We start from the raw sequence: 17849 nt of genomic DNA, 5'->3' as shown, positions 1-17849 counted from the left end.
GAGTCTATTTTCTAAGGAAAGAGTGCTAATGTTGGAACATAGAACTTTTCAGGTGAACAAGTTCAAGAGTACCTTATTGCTATCAGCTTTAACAGCAACTCCTCTTTTGTTATTGGACAGAAAAGCCTGTGATACCTGAGCAATTACTACTTCATGGCAATGGCTTACAGTGAGTCTTTGCAACACTTCTCTTAAATGGTTTTCAAATATTCAGGAAATATTTTGCATACCTAGGTTATCCTTATTTGGCTCCTATTTTTTTATGAAGCAATTCTTTAGTTGGTTCCTGCTGAAATGATGTGGAATTCAAATAAATGTAATATAAATGTAAATAAATAAAATAGATTGGATTCCTACATATTCTCTGTACTATCTAATCAGCACTTTAGTCATTTAATACCTTGTAGCATTGTTTTTTAGTTTTGCTTCACATTGCTATATAAATTCCATGTGTCAGTTAATCCTTGGTGGTGTAGCCCAGGTTAGGGACCCTGGAACAGGAGGGAACTGAACCTGATTGCTGACCATGAACTCTCCAGTAAGCTGTAAGCCTCTCTACTGGTTCTTACAGTCCTCTTCTAGACAAATGACATTCTTGTAAATCTTTTGTATTTCCAGTGTCTAGCACTTGTTTATTCATTGATCAAATAGTTATTGCATACCTATTATGTGTCAGTCACTGTTCTACATGTTAGAGATATAGTGATAAAAAATAAGAATGATAATCATCATCATAGCAGACACATATAGCCTTATTACATGTCAGGCGCTACTCTAAATTATTTTACGTATATTAACATGATAAAGCCCCACAATAACCTATGTACTGGCTATTATAATCACTTTCATTTTACAGATGAGAAAAGCATGCCTCCAAGAGGTTAAGAAACTTGCCCAAAGTCATTGATCTAACTGTAGTAGAGGCAGAATTCAAAGCCAAGCAGTTTGGCTCCAAGGACTATGCTCTTAACCACTCATCTATACTGCTTCCTCCAGATGGACACAGCCCCTGTCCCATGAGACTCACATTCTAATAGAACATAGCTGTTTATGGAATGAATGGATAGAAAAATAGACCCATATAGAGTGGGAATGTAGAGGGACTTACGGGCATGGGGAACACAGTTGATGGCAGCCTTTAGTTATAGACAGAGAAATAACAAAAATGACAGTAATAATAATAAGAGCTAACATTTATTTAACACCTATATGTCATATATCTTGGAAGTACTATGTATATATTTTGACATAAGTCATATAATTGGTCCTGGTTATAGCTCCATGAGGTAGACATGAATAATTAGGCCCATTTTACCGGTGAGAAAAACTGACATTTGAAGTGGTTAACTTGCAACAAATAGGTCACACAGACCCCAAGTGGCAAAGCCATCAGTTGGATCACCACCCTCCTGAAAAGATGAAAATGAGACGGCCCTTGAATGTTGGTTCATTGAAACCTAGGGCTTACATCATCTATTCTTTCTTCCTTTAGGAGAAGAGTCTCTTTCCAAGTTTACATATAGAAGTAATGTGAATTCCTAAGTGTTATAAAAGCCTGAGTAATCATTACCCATCTCGCTTAATCCAGTGGTGACAATATATTGCATCAGCCGAATACACTGACAAAGTCAAAAAATAAATAAGTAATATGGAAAGTAGTTTGATATATATATGTTTCTTCAAAACCTTCTTGTATAGTTGATTAATCACTTTTTTAAGGGCAGTACCACTTGTACCTAGATAATGAATATTTGCAAATAATGCTCATATACAATGGTTTAAAATGTGTATGGAAGTGGGTGTTTTCTCTTAAACAATGGTTGCCTAAGGTGGCTCTGAATATTGTGACCATGCACCCCAGAAACATCTATATTGAAAAAAGAGAAGAGAGGAGGTATTTGTTGGCATAAACAGTGAGGATCACAAGCCAACGTATAAAGACCCTAAAGGCTAGAAAACACCTGGATTAGACTACAAGTGGCACAAAAGCTCTGTTTCCGACAGGGCTCATTGTCTCTCTCTCTCCAGGGTACAGAAAGCACACAGCTCATTAGATTATCAGTGAAAAAGAGATGTGGCCAGTGTTTATTAAACTGCACTTTTTTCCATTTTTAAGTTGGGCCTTGAAACAGTCTAGAAGATGTTATCTTTAAGTGTGTTTTCTGAGAATGACTGCCTTAACAGACTCTCAGACCACCAGGAAAATATTTAGAGCAGAAAACAGAAGTTGAACCTAGAGTCTGTCATACAGAGTGAAGTAAGTCAGAAAGAGAAAGACAAATACTGTATGCTAACACATATATATGGAATTTAAGAAAAAAAAATGTCATGAAGAACCTAGGGGTAAGACAAGAATAAAGACACAGACCTACTAGAGAATGGACTTGAGGATATGGGGAGGGGGAAGGGTAAGTTGTGACAAAGCGAGAGAGAGGCATGGACATATATACATTACCAAACATAAAATAGATAGCTAGTGGGAAGCAGCCACATAGCAGAGGGAGATCAGCTCCGTGCTTTTGGACCACCTAGAGGGGTGGGGTAGGGAGGGTGGGAGGGAGGGAGATGCAAGAGGGAAGAGATATGGGAACATATGTATATGTATAACTGATTCACTTTGTTATAAAGCAGAAACTAACACACCATCGTAAAGCAATTATACTCCAATAAAGATGTAAAAAAACAAAAACAAAAACAAACAAAACAAAAAACAGAAGTTGAGGAAAAGTTGGAGGTGAGGAGTGAGGAAAGAGAGGATATTGGGGAAAATATTGGTAATTTAAAATAGTGGTAGTTCAGTCAGTTTTTGTTTGGTGACTATGAAATGTTGCAAAATTTACACTGATTTTTGTCATGGAAGAGGTGGTGGCAACAATATGCAGTGATTAAGAGCACATGCTTTTGAGTCATGCAAACCAGGACTCATCCTGTTCCTGGCACTACCTAGCTGTGTGACTTTGGGAAACTTATTTAACCTACTTAGCCTCAGTTTTGGCTTCTGTAAAATAGGTATGAGAATAATCACTGCCTCAAAAGGGTTATTGATTTAAATGTATTGACCTATGTAAAGTGGCAGGCTCATTACTTATTAATGTGAGCTCTTGTTACTATTACTATTGTCATCATCCATCTCTCTTCTCAGGAAACAGGAATCCTTGGTGAAAATTTTCGCTGAGCATTTTCCTGTAAACATCTGTGAACTGATGAGTTTAATTAGAGAACTGTTGATGAGGCTTCTGTGTGGTCTTTTTAAAAATTCAGAATAGTATAGGATCTGGACCCAAAAGTGCTCTTTTGTGCTGAAGTCTTCAAAATGTTTTTCACGAAAGTGGGTTTATTTGGGGTAATTATATGTGTGCATTATCCTCTGAACTCTCAAGATAAAGGGCCTACAGCTGGAGCTGATTGTACACAGAGAGAAGGGACATTATACTGATTGGCTGGTTGCTCTTGTCATTGTTTTCCATTGTCTTTTTCCTTTTCCTTTTTTATTTTGCATCAAGTATCTGCCTATAATGGTGAACACTGAACAACTGGCCTGGTTTCAGAAAAAAAAAATCATGTGCATTTGAATGAAGTGTTTCTGTGGGGTGCGCTACACAGAGGGGGACATGTGTGCAGCCTGGCCATGCATTTCAATAGGACAGAGGACTGAGGCCAAGAGAGAGAGGTTGGAGGTGAGATGACTCATTCTCTCGAATGGAAGAGGGAGCACTGAATTGGAGCATGATGCTGAGAGAAGAGGGCAAACCAGTTGAAGAAAGAGGTGCCAGGAGACTTGCAAGAAAGGAACATGGCAAGTGTTGTGGGAATTCAAATAAGTGTTAGCAAATACATATGTGATGGTACAAAGGTGGGAGGTGTGCGGGCATGAGAGGGTGTGATAAGGAGAAATGTGCAATGTACAGATGGCAACATACTGACCTTTCCATATTCATTCAGGAATAGCAATGTAGTGAGACAAACTGGGAGGTATTAGGGACATAAAAATTGTACTAAGACATAGTATAAGGAAATGTGAGACTCTAGAAACACTGGAAAAAAACATCACAAACTCCAAAGTTAACTTTAAAAAAGAGAAGACAAAGTAGATGATCATCATATTGCAAAATAACTTAAAAAGGGGGCCAATCTAATGTAGTAGTGTCAATGGTATGAAAATAAATATGCATAAACCAAAGACTGAAATCTCTGCAGTCCATTGCAATGAACTGCTATAATAAAATTTGTTTTAAAAATAACTATGAATACATGAGAAACGTTAATAATGGTTATCTCTGGATAATAAATATTTTCTTATTTTTCATCTTTTCAGCAATGAGATGGTTAGAACAAAATTAACTATGGTTAATTATGGTTAGAACAAAATTAGTTATGGTTAGAACAAAATTAACTCTACTTTTCAAATGAATAAGAACAAAAACCTTAAGTAAGGGAGAACAGAAACTAAGTGCGGTGACCTCTTTATGAGACACACATAGCAAGATCTCATGAGTAATGGAAAATTGGAATAGGAAAGAAGGAAGTTGATTTCTCATGCTCAGTGACTTTACTTAAATTTATGAGAAATAATAGCCACATTTTAAACCAAGGTGTTTTTTAGAAATGAAGGCAACCTGGTATATAATGAGGGTAATTTTGAAAGCAGACTCAGATCTGCTATCAATTTCTAGTTCTATGAATTTTGGCCAGTTAACATATTTACTGAGTTTTAATTTTCTTACATGTAAGATGGGGATAATATTGATTTATTTGTTGATTTACTTGTGTTTATGAGAAAGAAATGATACCATGAACCTGAAAAGACACTGTATAACATAAAGCAGTATACAAATAATGATCAAACATCATAATCAGACATAGTGCTTTTGCTGATCCTAATGCTGGAAATAGTTTCTTCCTGTTCAGGGTTCTTTCTGTGAAACTGATCTCGTACAACACTTACTCCTGCAGTGCCTCTTTCCATCTCAAAGACCGACCTTCTCAAGGGCAATGATTAGATCGTTTTCATCTTTGTATTCCCCCAGCGGACACAGCGTAAACAGTAGGCACTTAATAAATGTTGAAACAATCCACTAAATAAGTTAAGAAAACAATGTGGCATATCAAAGGAAAAGCAACCAAAATTCCCTATGTTATAGGAAGAATGAGGCATTTGTGTTGAGCTTCTATTTTACAGTTGTGTTGAGTCAGAGAGGAAGGGATAAGGAATGAAGGTCATTCAACCAACAATACACATTTACTGGACACTCACTCTGTGTCAGGCATGGGATAGAAGAATGAAAGGCTGGTACAAAATGTGAACACTGGCTCACATCAGCTTATAAGGGACATAAGAGCTCCAAATTTCTTCCTCCTCCATTAATCATTAATGCATTTCTTTTTTTAAAAAATTATTTATGTAGCATTTATTTTTTAAAATTAATTAATTAATTAATTAATTAATCTTTGGCTGCGTTGGGTCTTTGTTGCTGCGCGTGGGCTTTCTCTAGTTGAGGCGAGCAGGGGCTACTCTTCCTTGTGGTGCACGGGCTTCTCATTGCGGTGGCTTCTCTTGGTTGCAGAGCATGGGCTCTAGGTGAGTGGGCTTCAGTAGTTGTGGCACACGGGCTCAGTAGCTGTGGCTCACGGGCTCTAGAGGGCAGGCTCAGTAGTTGTGGTGCACGGGCTTAGTTGCTCCGCGGCATGTGGGACCTTCAAGGACCAGGGATGGAACCCACGTCCCCTGCATTGGCAGGTGGATTCTTAACCACTGCACCATCAGGGAAGTCCCATTAATGCATTTCTTCACCTTTCATTGCACAGAGAGAGAGAGAGAGAGCAAGTGCCACTGGCGTCTTGATTGACTCCAGCTTCCTCTATAGCAGTGGTCACCAAATGGACCATATGATAGGAACCCCAGGGCAATCAGCTGGGTACAGGAAGAAATATTTGAACTTCTATTAATATTTATCACATCGATCTTCATCTTTCTATTTCTTGTGTATGGTTTAAAATAAAATGTATATATTACCATAACAATATATGAATGCAATCTAAAGTAGAGAAATATACATATGTTAAAGACAACTTTTTGTGTTTTACTGATGGGGTGTGCTGTTAAAGAATTTTAAAACCACCGCTTTATACTAGGTACCGATATATGATGACTATAGAGTAAGTTCTATAAACAGGGTTATTAAACTGAATACAAGCAAAAGAAATAAACAATATAATGGAAGGCTTTAACCCTGTATATAAAATCCCTTTATAAATAAAGCCCTTAAACACTTAAATAAAATATATCATTGCATTTGCATTATAGTGTAATTTTATTGTATTTGAGACAAATTAAAAGGGAGTCCAAGAAATAATTATCCCAAAATTTTTTCCCCTGGTGTTTCAGAAGGTAATCTAACTACTGAAGACAGAGTCTGAAGGGTGAACTATTTCTAATGCCTTTTAGCCCATGACTGGAAATTGCTAAATGATGCTATACCAGCTTGATGGAATGACCATTACCTCAGAAGTCACCCTCAGGAGAAGCAGTGGAGTGGCAGCAGAGTGGGGTAGGATGTGATTAGGTCAAGGTAGAATTATGGTTCTTAACCTGGCTACATATCAGAATTGTTTGGAAAACTAAAAAAAAAAAAAAAAAAAGGAAACGAGGCATGGTTCCTACTCCAGAGATTCTGATTTGATTTTTGATTATTCAAGGTTGATTGAAGCCTGGGCATCCACAGCATTCAAGAACTTACCATGAGATTCAAATGTGTAACCAAGATCGAGAACCAGGGGGGTTGAGTAAACAGCTGAAAGGAATGTGGCTTTAGGAAATTGATATCTAGGTCTGAATCCCATCTCACAATGTATTAGTTATGTAATATTGGAAAAATGTTTGCATCTTTGAATTCTAACTTTCTCTTCCGGAAAATAAGAATAGCAGTAATGACTGCCCTATCCATCTCTCAAGTGTTGAAGTGAGGAGGTGCTGTGGGTGAAAGATCTTAAGGAGGAAGCAGTGTGTTGGTGGTAGGAAAGAGCCATGTGCAGGGACAGTTATAGCTTTTGGTTCTTATTTAAGGTTGGCCTAAACAATGAAAGTGTTTTAAAACCCTCTTCATTATTCAGATAACTCCTACATATTTGCATGGTCTTCAGGATGATTTCCTTATTGACATTTGGATGAAACAAGGTGATAGTGGGTCCTCACAACTAATACTCATTCAGAAAATTATCTTGTTTCTACTCATCTTCCCTAAATCTATTTAATGTCCTTACAATAGGATGCACATTTTGGAATAAAAATAGGAGATGCTCACACATAGTACATCCAAGAGTGACTCCAGTGAACACTAGTTCTAGGTATTTCATAAGCATTACTTAAGAAAAAAAGTTCCACAGTAAAACATATTTGAAAGTTAGGGTACCAAAGTTAAATTAGTTCCTTGACTGGAGGACTTCATAGACCCTTATATATGCTAAAGTTTGTTGAGAATCTACAAGAGAGGTGAGATACAGGTTGTAGAATTTCAGTTTGACTATAGATCCTTTTCATGTGATACAGACATGAGACTAATATTTTAAAACACACTTGGGAAACACTGATCTAAGGCAATGCTGTCATGGTATTGAGGACATAACAAAAGACCAAAGATGAACATGACTTGCCCAAGGTCAGTTAGGTAGAGTTAATGCTGGCTGCCTAGGACTTGAATCCAGATATCCTATCTCTGAGTCCATTGTCTTTCCATATTATTTCAATGCCTCATTTACCTTTCCTCTTGTCTTCAGCTTCCCTTTAAGCAAAGAAAAAATACAGACTTATTTTCTGTAAAAGATGTAAAAGGTCTCTCACTGACAATTTTTTCTTCAAACGTCAAGCAAAGGTTATGGAAAAAAGAGACTAAGATTCGAAACTTTAAATCACAATGTGACAGGGGCTTTGCCAATTAACAGTTCATGTTGTCCCTTTAGAGAAGACAATTAGATGACCCTAGATTCAAAGTTTCTGGTATTGTGTAGAAAAAAGATGAAGAAGATCACATTTCTGTAATATATGTGGCTCTATGTATCAGCATGGTAGAGCTTAATAAAAATGAGTGTGTAAAAATATATGAAAGAATTAGAAAATTATCAAAACTGTTAACCTCTGACCATCTGTTCTATGAAGTTCAAGGCCAAGAGGGAATCTATTCAGTCTGAGATTGCAACACTAAGCTACTGGTACAATCCATTAAAATCAGATGTCACTGTCATTTGAAAAAATAAAAAAACAAAACAAAACAAACAAATTCTAATGAATGATAATAAGTGCCAGTAGCAGGGGAAATTTAAAAAATTGTTACTTTGATAAAGAGAACATATACCACGCATCTGGGTGACCCATGAAACATCAGAGAGGTCTGACATTAAAGTCATCTTATTTGAAACACTAAAGGGCTTATTGCAAAGGTTTTAGGCAGGATAATTTTTCCTTACAGTAGAATAAATGTAAAGGTCAGATGCAATAATATTGCCTGTTTTTTTTCTTTTAAGTTGGGGAATAACATTCTGAAGAATCAAAAGAAGTTTTTTAAAAGGGTAATCTATTTTCAGAGGATAAATGGATGTATGATAAAATTTAGTGCAAGAGTGAGAGGAAAAGTGTAAAACATCTTAAAAGACTGAGAAGTAGAGAAATGGCAAGACATAGCTTTTTAAACAAATGTGGAAGAGGAATTCATATTCATCATTGTGTTTCCAAGGGAGAGAGCTTTACTAAAGGGAGAGACCTTTACTAAAGGGAGAGCTGTATAGGGAAGCATATTTTGATATAATTTTAAGGAAAACATTTTTACTGATGGTTAGTATCTAATGGATAGCTTTGACGAGGCATTCTGTTCTCCATCCTTAGAGAGTTCTAGCAGAGGTGAGGGACTATTTCACACGGTTGCTTCTCTGTGGGATTCTGATGTACTAAATGAGAGTTGGAATAATATAATATCTAAGATAGATACTTTTCAATTCTGACATATAAGAAGTATTTAGGGAAAAGAAAGTACCCAGTATATATGGTATGATTCAGATGGTGTCCAACATTAAAATTATTTCAGTTGAGAAACTGAAAGGTTTATTACTAAAGATCCCCCACTCCCACCCCCGCCAAAAAAAAAAAAAAAAAGATTGTGTTCTCACTGCAGTGTAGATGCTGGGAGACTTCCTGAATTATGGTGATCTATCCACAAAAGTCTAAAGAAATTAATGGAATTTTATTCTCGATCAGCTTACTTACAGAACTATGAATGAATAACATATGGAGGAATTTTTCCTAAGAATTGAGAGAAGGGAGTGGTACAAATTGTTTTAGAAAAAACCTATTTATAGAAAAATAGAGTGTAGTACAGCTGGTAAATCACAGAATCTAAATTATTCATACTTCCTTTGGGGGAGGAGAGTAGAAGAGGAGAAAGATGAAGACATGAATGTAGGGTAGTAAAGGGAAGAGGAGGTGGAAAGGAATGACAGAAGGACAGTATTAATAAATATTTTTGGTTGAAGCAAGATAATTGATCTTTTGAGGTGGCTTCTGGGATTTTTATTTTATGCTCTCCCTCAGGCTCATTTTTCTTTCAGAATTTTATAAAATGAATCATTTTCTTTCATTTCCAGATTCAGCTTGGCAGTTGCCTTGAAAGTACTAATTATGTTTTCCTTACGTAAGAGGAGAGAGACCTATGATTGTTGAAGCTTCATTTTTTTAAAAACTATGCTTTAAAACTCAAAACAGTTAAGGATTATGTCACAGCTATTTTTGAAATCATTTTGTCTACAATGAATATCAAGAAAATGCCAATGGAAAAATTGCATGGTGCCTGGAAAATCCTTTGACAGAATTGTTTAGACTTTGAGTTTTTTTTTTAAGAATTTGAATATAACGCTAAAAATTTAAACAGAGCTTCAAGAAATCAGCACATGACATCTCGCATGATATTATAATAGCAGCAGTTGAAGAAATAACAGAAGAGGTCCAGAAGAGTTGTCTACATCCAAACTCTTACAGAACAATGAGCCAAAGGGAAAATCAGTCGCTATGACACACTACTTTAGAATGAAGCTGTCCTCTTCATTTTTCAATTTAGCACTATGTAGAAAATGGATATCACAGTTTATTTTATTCCTAAGTCCACAAACAATAAAATTTGTCTTCTTGAGGGAAGTTGTTAGAGAGAAGTTGTCTTATATCCCAATAACACTTTTCTCTTTCAGAAGACACAATATCATAAGAACCAACTTTTAGGACTTCCCTGGTGGTGCAGTGATCAAGTGTCTACCTGTCAATGCAGGGGACATGGGTTCGGGCCCTGTCTGGGAAGATCCCACATGCCACGGAGCAACTAAGCCCATGCGCCACAACTACTGAGCCAGCTCTCTAGAGCTCGTGAGCCACAACTACTGAGCCCGTGTGCCACAACTACTGAAGCCCGCGCACCTAGAGCCTGTGCTCCACAAAAAGAGAAGCCAGTGCACTGCAATGAAGAGTAGCCCCCCCACTCGTCACAACTAGAGAAAGCCTGTGCACAGCAACGAAGACCCAATGCAGCCAAAAATAAATAAATGAAATTAAAAAAACACACAAAAGAGCTTTAAGTTAAAAAAAAAAAGAACCAACTTTCACGTCAAAGGCAAAAAAACCAAGCAAACAAAATTCAGAATGTCCTGAGAATGAAAATGGTAGTTCTACTATACAGCCTAGTGCCTATAGTTAACAACACTGTACAGTATACTTAAAATTTGCTAAGAAGGTAGATCTTATGTTAAGTGTTCTTACCCCATACACACACAAAATAATAATGATAATAATGATAGTGAGAGGAAAATTTGGGAAGTGATGGATAACTTTATAGCCCTGATGGTGGTGATGGTTTCATGGGTATGTACTTATTCCCAAAGTCATGGAGTTGTATATATTAAATATGTACAGTTTTTTACATGTCAATCATACCTCAATAAAATGGTTTAAAAAAATAAAAATAAAATTGTAGTGACTTCAAGTGGTAAAGAAGTCAAAAACTCTTAGTTGCAACTTTGACTGAAGTCATTAATGCCACATTTTTTGCCCATTCAGTTTTTTTTTTTTCTTTTTTTTTTTATTTATTAGTTTCTGCTTTATAACAAAGTGAATCAGTCATACATACACATCTGTTCCCACATCCCTTCCCTATTGCGTCTCCCTCCCTCCCACCCTCCCCATCCCACCCCTCCAGGTGGTCACAAAGCACCGAGCTGATCTCCCTGTGCTCTGCGGCTGCTTCCCACTATCTATCTACCTCACGTTTGGTACTGTATATATGTCCATGCCTCTCTTTCGCTTTGTCACAGCTTACCCTTCACCCTCCCCATATCCTCAAGTCCATTCTCAAGTAGGTCTGTGTCTTTATTCCCGTTTTACCCCTAGGTTCTTCATGACATTTTTTTTTTTTTTTAAATTCCATATATATGTGTTAGCATACGGTATTTGTCTTTCTCTTTCTGACTTACTTCACTCTGTATGACAGACTCTAGGTCTATCCACCTCATTACAAATAGCTCAGTTTCGTTTCTTTTTATGGCTGAGTAATATTCCATTGTATATATGTGCCACATCTTCTTTATCCATTCATCCGATGATGGACACTTAGGTTGTTTCCAGCTCCGGGCTATTGTGAATAGAGCTGCAATGAACATTTTGGTACATGTCTCTTTTTGAATTATGGTTTTCTCAGGGTATATGCCTAGTAGTGGGATTGCTGGGTCATATGGTAGTTCTGTTTTTAGTTTTTTAAGGAACCTCCATACTGTTCTCCATAGTGGCTGTACCAATTCACATTCCCACCAGCAGTGCAAGAGTGTTCCCTTTTCTCCACACCCTCTCCAGCATTTATTGTTTCTAGATTTCTTGATGATGGCCATTCTGACTGGTGTGAGATGATATCTCATTGTAGTTTTGATTTGCATTTCTCTAATGATTAATGATGTTGAGCATTCTTTCATGTGTTTGTTGGCAGTCTGTATATCTTCTTTGGAGAAATGCCTATTTAAGTCTTCTGCCCATTTTTGGATTGGGTTGTTTGTTTTTTTGCTATTGAGCTGCATGAGCTGTTTATAAATTTTGGAGATTAATCCTTTGTCAGTTGCTTCATTTGCAAATATTTTCTCCCATTCTGAGGGTTGTCTTTTGGTCTTGTTTATGGTTTCCTTTGCTGTGCAAAAGCTTTGAAGTTTCATTAGGTCCCATTTGTTTATCTTTGTTTTTAATTCCATTTCTCTAGGAGGTGGGTCCAAAAGGATCTTGCTGTGATTTATGTCATAGAGTGTTTTACCTATGTTTTCCTCTAAGAGTTTGATAGTTTCTGGCCTTACATTTAGGTCTTTAATCCATTTTGAGCTTATTTTTGTGTATGGTGTTAGGGAATGATCTAATCTCATACTTTTACATGTCCCTGTCCAGTTTTCCCAGCACCACTTATTGAAGAGGCTGTCCTTTCTCCACTGTACATTCCTGCCTCCTTTATCAAAGATAAGTTGGCCATATGTGCGTGGGTTTATCTCTGGGCTTTCTATCCTGATCCACTGATCTATCTTTCTGTTTTTATGCCAGTACCACACTGTCTTAATTACTGTAGCTTTGTAGTATAGTCTGAAGTCAGGGAGCCTGATTCCTCCAGCTCCGTTTTTCGTTCTCAAGATTGCTTTGGCTATTCGGGGTCTTTTGTTTTTCCAAACAAATTTTGAAATTTTTTGTTCTAGTTCTGTGAAAAATGCCAGTGGTAGTTTGATAGGGATTGCATTGAATCTGTAGATTGCTTTGGGTAGTAGAGTCATTTTCACAATATTGATTCTTCCAATCCAGGAGCATGGTATATCTCTCCATCTATTTGTATCCTCTTTAATTTCTTTCATCAGTGTCTTATAATTTTCTGCATAAAGGTCTTTTGTCTCCTTAGGTAGGTTTATTCCTAGATATTTTATTCTTTTTGTTGCAATGGTAAATGGGAGTGTTTTCTTGATTTCATTTTCAGATTTTTCATCATTAGTGTACAGGAATGCCAGAGATTTCTGTGCATTAATTTTGTATCCTGCTACTTTACCAAATTCATTGATTAGCTCTAGTAGTTTTTCAGTAGCATCTTTAGGATTCTCTATGTATAGTATCATGTCATCTGCAAACAGTGACAGCTTTACTTCTTCTTTTCCAATTTGGATTCCTTTTATTTCCTTTTCTTCTCTGATTGCTGTGGCTAAAACTTCCAAAACTAGGTTGAATAAGAGTGGTGAGAGTGGGCAGCCTTGTCTTGTTCCTGATCTTAGTGGAAATGGTTTCAGTTTTTCACCATTGAGGACAATGTTGGCTGTGGGTTTGTCATATATGGCCTTTATTATGTTGAGGAAAGTTCCCTCTATGCCTACTTTCTGCAGGGTTTTTATCATAAATGGGTGTTGAATTTTGTCAAAAGCTTTCTCTGCATCTATTGAGATGATCATATGGTTTTTCTCCTTCAACTTGTTAATATGGTGTATCACATTGATTGATTTGCGTATATTGAAGAATCCTTGCATTCCTGGAATAAACCCCACTTGATCATGGTGTATGATCCTTTTAATGTGCTGTTGGATTCTGTTTGCTAGTATTTTGTTGAGGATTTTTGCATCTATGTTCATCAGTGATATTGGCCTGTAGTTTTCTTTCTTTGTGACATCCTTGCCTGGTTTTGGTATCAAGGTGATGGTGGCCTCGTAGAATGAGTTTGGGAGTGTTCCTTCCTCTGATATTGTTTGGAAGAGTTTGAGAAGGATGGGTGTTAGCTCTTCTCTAAATGTTTGATAGAATTCGCCTGTGAAGCCATCTGGTCCTGGGCTTTTGTTTGATGGAAGATTTTTAATCACAGTTTCAATTTCAGTGCTTGTGATTGGTCTATTCATATTTTCTATTTCTTCCTGAGTCAGTCTTGGTAGGTTGTGCATTTCTAAGAATTTGTCCATTTCTTCCAGGTTGTCCATTTTATTGGCATAGAGTTGCTTATAGTAATCTCTCATGATCTTTTGTATTTCTGCAGTGTCAGTTGTTACTTCTCCTTTTTCATTTCTAATTCTATTGATTTGAGTCTTCTCCCTTCTTTTCTTGATGATGCCCATTCAGTTTGACCATACTTTTTCTGCTGACAGAGTTCCTTCCTGAGAAGTGGCTATTGCCTGGGACATGGTAGGTGCTCAATATATTACTTGTTAAATAAAGGAATTAGTAAATGATAACTGAATGATAACTAAATGATGACTGAATGATAACTAAAGGAAGGAAGGAAAGAACTGACTGACAGATTTTAGGAAACAAATGCAAAGACCATGTTTGGTGGTTACAAGCATTTGCAATCCACTTCTGTCCATTGTTAACTATATGACCATGGCCAAGTTAGTAAACTTCTCTCTATACCTCAGTTTCCCTTTGCTTATATAAAAGAGGCTGTTGTGAGAAATACATACTACATTACAGAAAAACATTTAAAAAAATACATGGAGCACAGTAAATGCCAAATAAATGTTAGTTATCAAGATTATTATAAAGCTCTTATCCAGATAATTCAATACAAAAATCATTGACAACTATGAAATTAGCCCAGTGAGACTACAAACAACCTGTCTAGAGTCCAGGGACATGGGCACAATGAACTTTGAGGTTCAACCCCCCAAAATTGCACATGTCCTAGAAATTACTATTCTGTTGAAATTGTATAGGTTGATCCTTGCCAAAAACTTCTCATGAAAGTATTGGAGATAATGGCTCCTTGTGACAAAGATTCAAGATCCTAATTTACAAAGGGAGACATATGACTAGATATACTTCTCTTACTTGACAGCTATCTTCTATTAATTTTCAGTATTTGATTATTATCCTGTAGATTTAATATAAAACAGTAAATGGAGATGAAACAGTTTTTAGGTGCAATCACCAATTTTTTACTGCTTATAATTGCCTACATTTTGCTTTCATTTATCGTATAACTCCATGGCTCAGAAAGGGTGGCTGCATGTTGGTGTCAATCGTTGCCCAAGACTCCTGAAGCATGTGAGCAACTGGCAAATAAAATAGTAGAAACCGTGTCTGAAAGGAGAGGGGGAAGGGAATCCATTTGCACATGTGACAGAACTCAGATTATGAATTCTTGGAAGTCAGGAACTGTGTCTACACTGGTTGAACCGAAGAACACAGAGAGGCATAGAACTGTACAGATCAATAAACCAGATACTGTTGTTCCCTTTGCTATGCAAAGCCCATCTCTCTACCAGTCTGGATTTAGTAGTCTCTCTGGCTGATAGGAGATGGATGATACTGGAAGAACAACACATAATCTCTGTGACTATGAAAACTGGTGAAAATTTAGATTTCTGTTTTTAAAATATCAACAAATCAGCTCCAAGTATACCTGTACTTTTGATATCTTTTACCACAAAATCTGCTCTCCCTTTTCTATTTCCACCCAAGGTCACTGCTTCCTCCCCCCAGATTCTTATGTTGAAGTTCTAACTCCCAATATGACTGTATTTGGAGATAGGGTCTTTAGGAGGCAATTAAGGTTATTAATTAAATGACTTAAGGGTGGAGCCCTAATCTGATAGGACTAATGGCTTTATAAAAAGAGAAAGAGAGAGAGCTTTCCCTCAGCACAAGCCCAGAGGAAAGGCCATGTGAGGATGCAGCAGCAAGTTAGTTGTCTGCAAGCCAAGAAGAGAGACCTCACTAGAAACTGAATGGGTCAGAACTTTGCTCTTAAATTTCCCTGCTTCCAGAATTGTGATAAAATAAAATTTCTGTTGTTTAAGCCACCTAACCTACGGTATTTTGTTATGGCAGCCTGAAGTGACTAAGACAGTCATACACTGGGAAATAAGAGCTTTATAAATGTACACATAGTCCTGCTTGAGTCACACTCACCATTAGTAGTCTGTCTCCTACTTGCAACCTTCCATCTTTCTGTGCAGCTCCTCCATCTATAATTTTAGTTACATAAATGCTGTTGTCTCCAGGAATGTGTTGGTTCCCCACACCTCCTGCAATACTGAAGCCTAAACCTACGGAAAAGAAACAGAAAAAGAAAAGCCTTGTATTTGTTTAAGAAAGTGCTACTAGTCACATTTCAACAGTCAAAAAAAAAATTAATCCTCAATTTATTACAACAATAATAAATAACAAATTCTCCTTCAATCAACTGTGTCCTTTAAACATTTGAAAGCTTGTTGATTAATGCTAATGAGGCAAAACACAAGTGCAATCCTGCCCACGTTTAGTCTATGGGCTTATCTTTGTTGCTGCTGTTGTTACTCTAGCATAGAGAACAGAAGTCCTGCCAGTCATTTGGGTAGAGACCTAGATATTTTTGACATTTTAGAATGAAAAGTACAGCAATTTGAACATTCCACAAATTCTGAGATAAGAGCCATGAGAAAGATACATTGGATATCGGTGTAATAATTTCAGAGAGAAGATAAGGAAAAGAAGCTTGATGCTCGCCCTTCATGTTTCCTTCTCTGGGTACCTTGTCATATTTTCACACTTCCTGACACTTCCTGTTATTAACTTATAGTTAATAAAGAATGAACACAAACGAATCATACCTGCACACAGTCTAAAGAATAAAGAAATAGATTATATACTTTGACTGTATTATGTTTGTAACAAACCACGAAATATGAAATCATTTTAAACATGGAAATTTTCCTTTTTAAAAAAAATTTTTGTCTTTTGGAAATTTTCCACCTTGAGAGAAGAATTTTATTATGCTATGGCATATAATTTTTTTTTCTTTTAGTTTCATTGAGATATAATTGACACGCAGTACTGTATAAGTTTAAGGTGTACAGCATGATGATTTGACTTATATACATCATGAAATGATTATCACAGTAAGTTTAGTGAACATCCATCATGTCATATAGATACAAAATTAAAGAAATAGAAAAAACTTTTCCTTGTGATGAGAACTCATAGGATTTACTCTCTTAACTTTCATGTATAACATACAGCAGTGTTAATTACATTTCTCATGTTGTATATTACATCCCTGTATTATTTACCTTCTAAGTGGAAGTTTGTACCTTTTGACTGCCTTCATCTAACTCCCGCTGTCCTCTTCCCCCACCTCTTGGTAATCACAGATTTGATCTCTTTTTCTGTGACTGAGTTTGTTTTTGAAGTATAATTGCCCTATAATACTATGTTAGTTCCTATTACACAATATAGTGATTAGATATTTCTACACATTTCAAAATAATCACCATGATAAGTCTAGTTACAATATGTCACCGTACAAAAATATTACATGGTTATTGACTATATTCCCCACATTGCACATGTCACAACCATTGACTCATTTATTTTGTAACTGGAAGTTTGTACTTCTTAATCTTCCTCACCTATATCTTCTCTCCTCTCCACCCGTCTCTCCTCTGGCAACCACTTATTTGTTCTCTGTATTTATCACTCTGTTTCCATTTTATGTTTGTTCTTTTGTTTTGTTTTTTAGATTTCCACATATAAGTGAAATTATACAGTATTTGCCTTTCTCTGTCTGACTTATTTCACTTAGCATAATATCCTCAGGGTCTATACATATTGTCATAAACTTTTATTTATATTAAACTATGGAATGATAACAAGAATAGAGTTATTAAAAAATCATTATGAGGCCATTATAAAAGAATGACTGATAGACTCTTTAAAAGTATAAGAACAAAAAAAATCTTTCTCAGAATATATTTGAATACACATTTGGTACAATACTTATAGCATATATTTTCATTCCATTTTGAAATTATAATAATTAACATGCAAATTACTCAGAAAGATAGATATAAGT

The 17849-nt window shown here is 36.3% G+C and overlaps 1 protein-coding gene across 19 annotated transcripts in view; it reads right to left on the bottom strand.

The window, feature by feature from the left end:
- DLG2 (discs large MAGUK scaffold protein 2) overlaps positions 1–17849 on the bottom strand; it is a gene marked incomplete at its 5' end in the record, with an annotated part of 2112028 nt that overhangs the window by 519312 nt on the left and 1574867 nt on the right. For all 19 annotated transcript variants that reach the window (XM_079707355.1, XM_079707356.1, XM_079707361.1 and 16 more), the window contains one exon: positions 15929–16065. In XM_079707355.1, coding sequence (XP_079563481.1) covers positions 15929–16065 — 137 coding nt within the window. The remainder of the gene's footprint in view (positions 1–15928; positions 16066–17849) is intronic.

Source organism: Hyperoodon ampullatus (genome assembly GCF_949752795.1).
Source record: "Hyperoodon ampullatus genome assembly, chromosome: 7".
Taxonomy (NCBI): domain Eukaryota; kingdom Metazoa; phylum Chordata; class Mammalia; order Artiodactyla; family Ziphiidae; genus Hyperoodon; species Hyperoodon ampullatus.
Note: the sequence above shows the minus strand (reverse complement) of the source record. Positions and strands in the feature narration are given on the sequence as shown.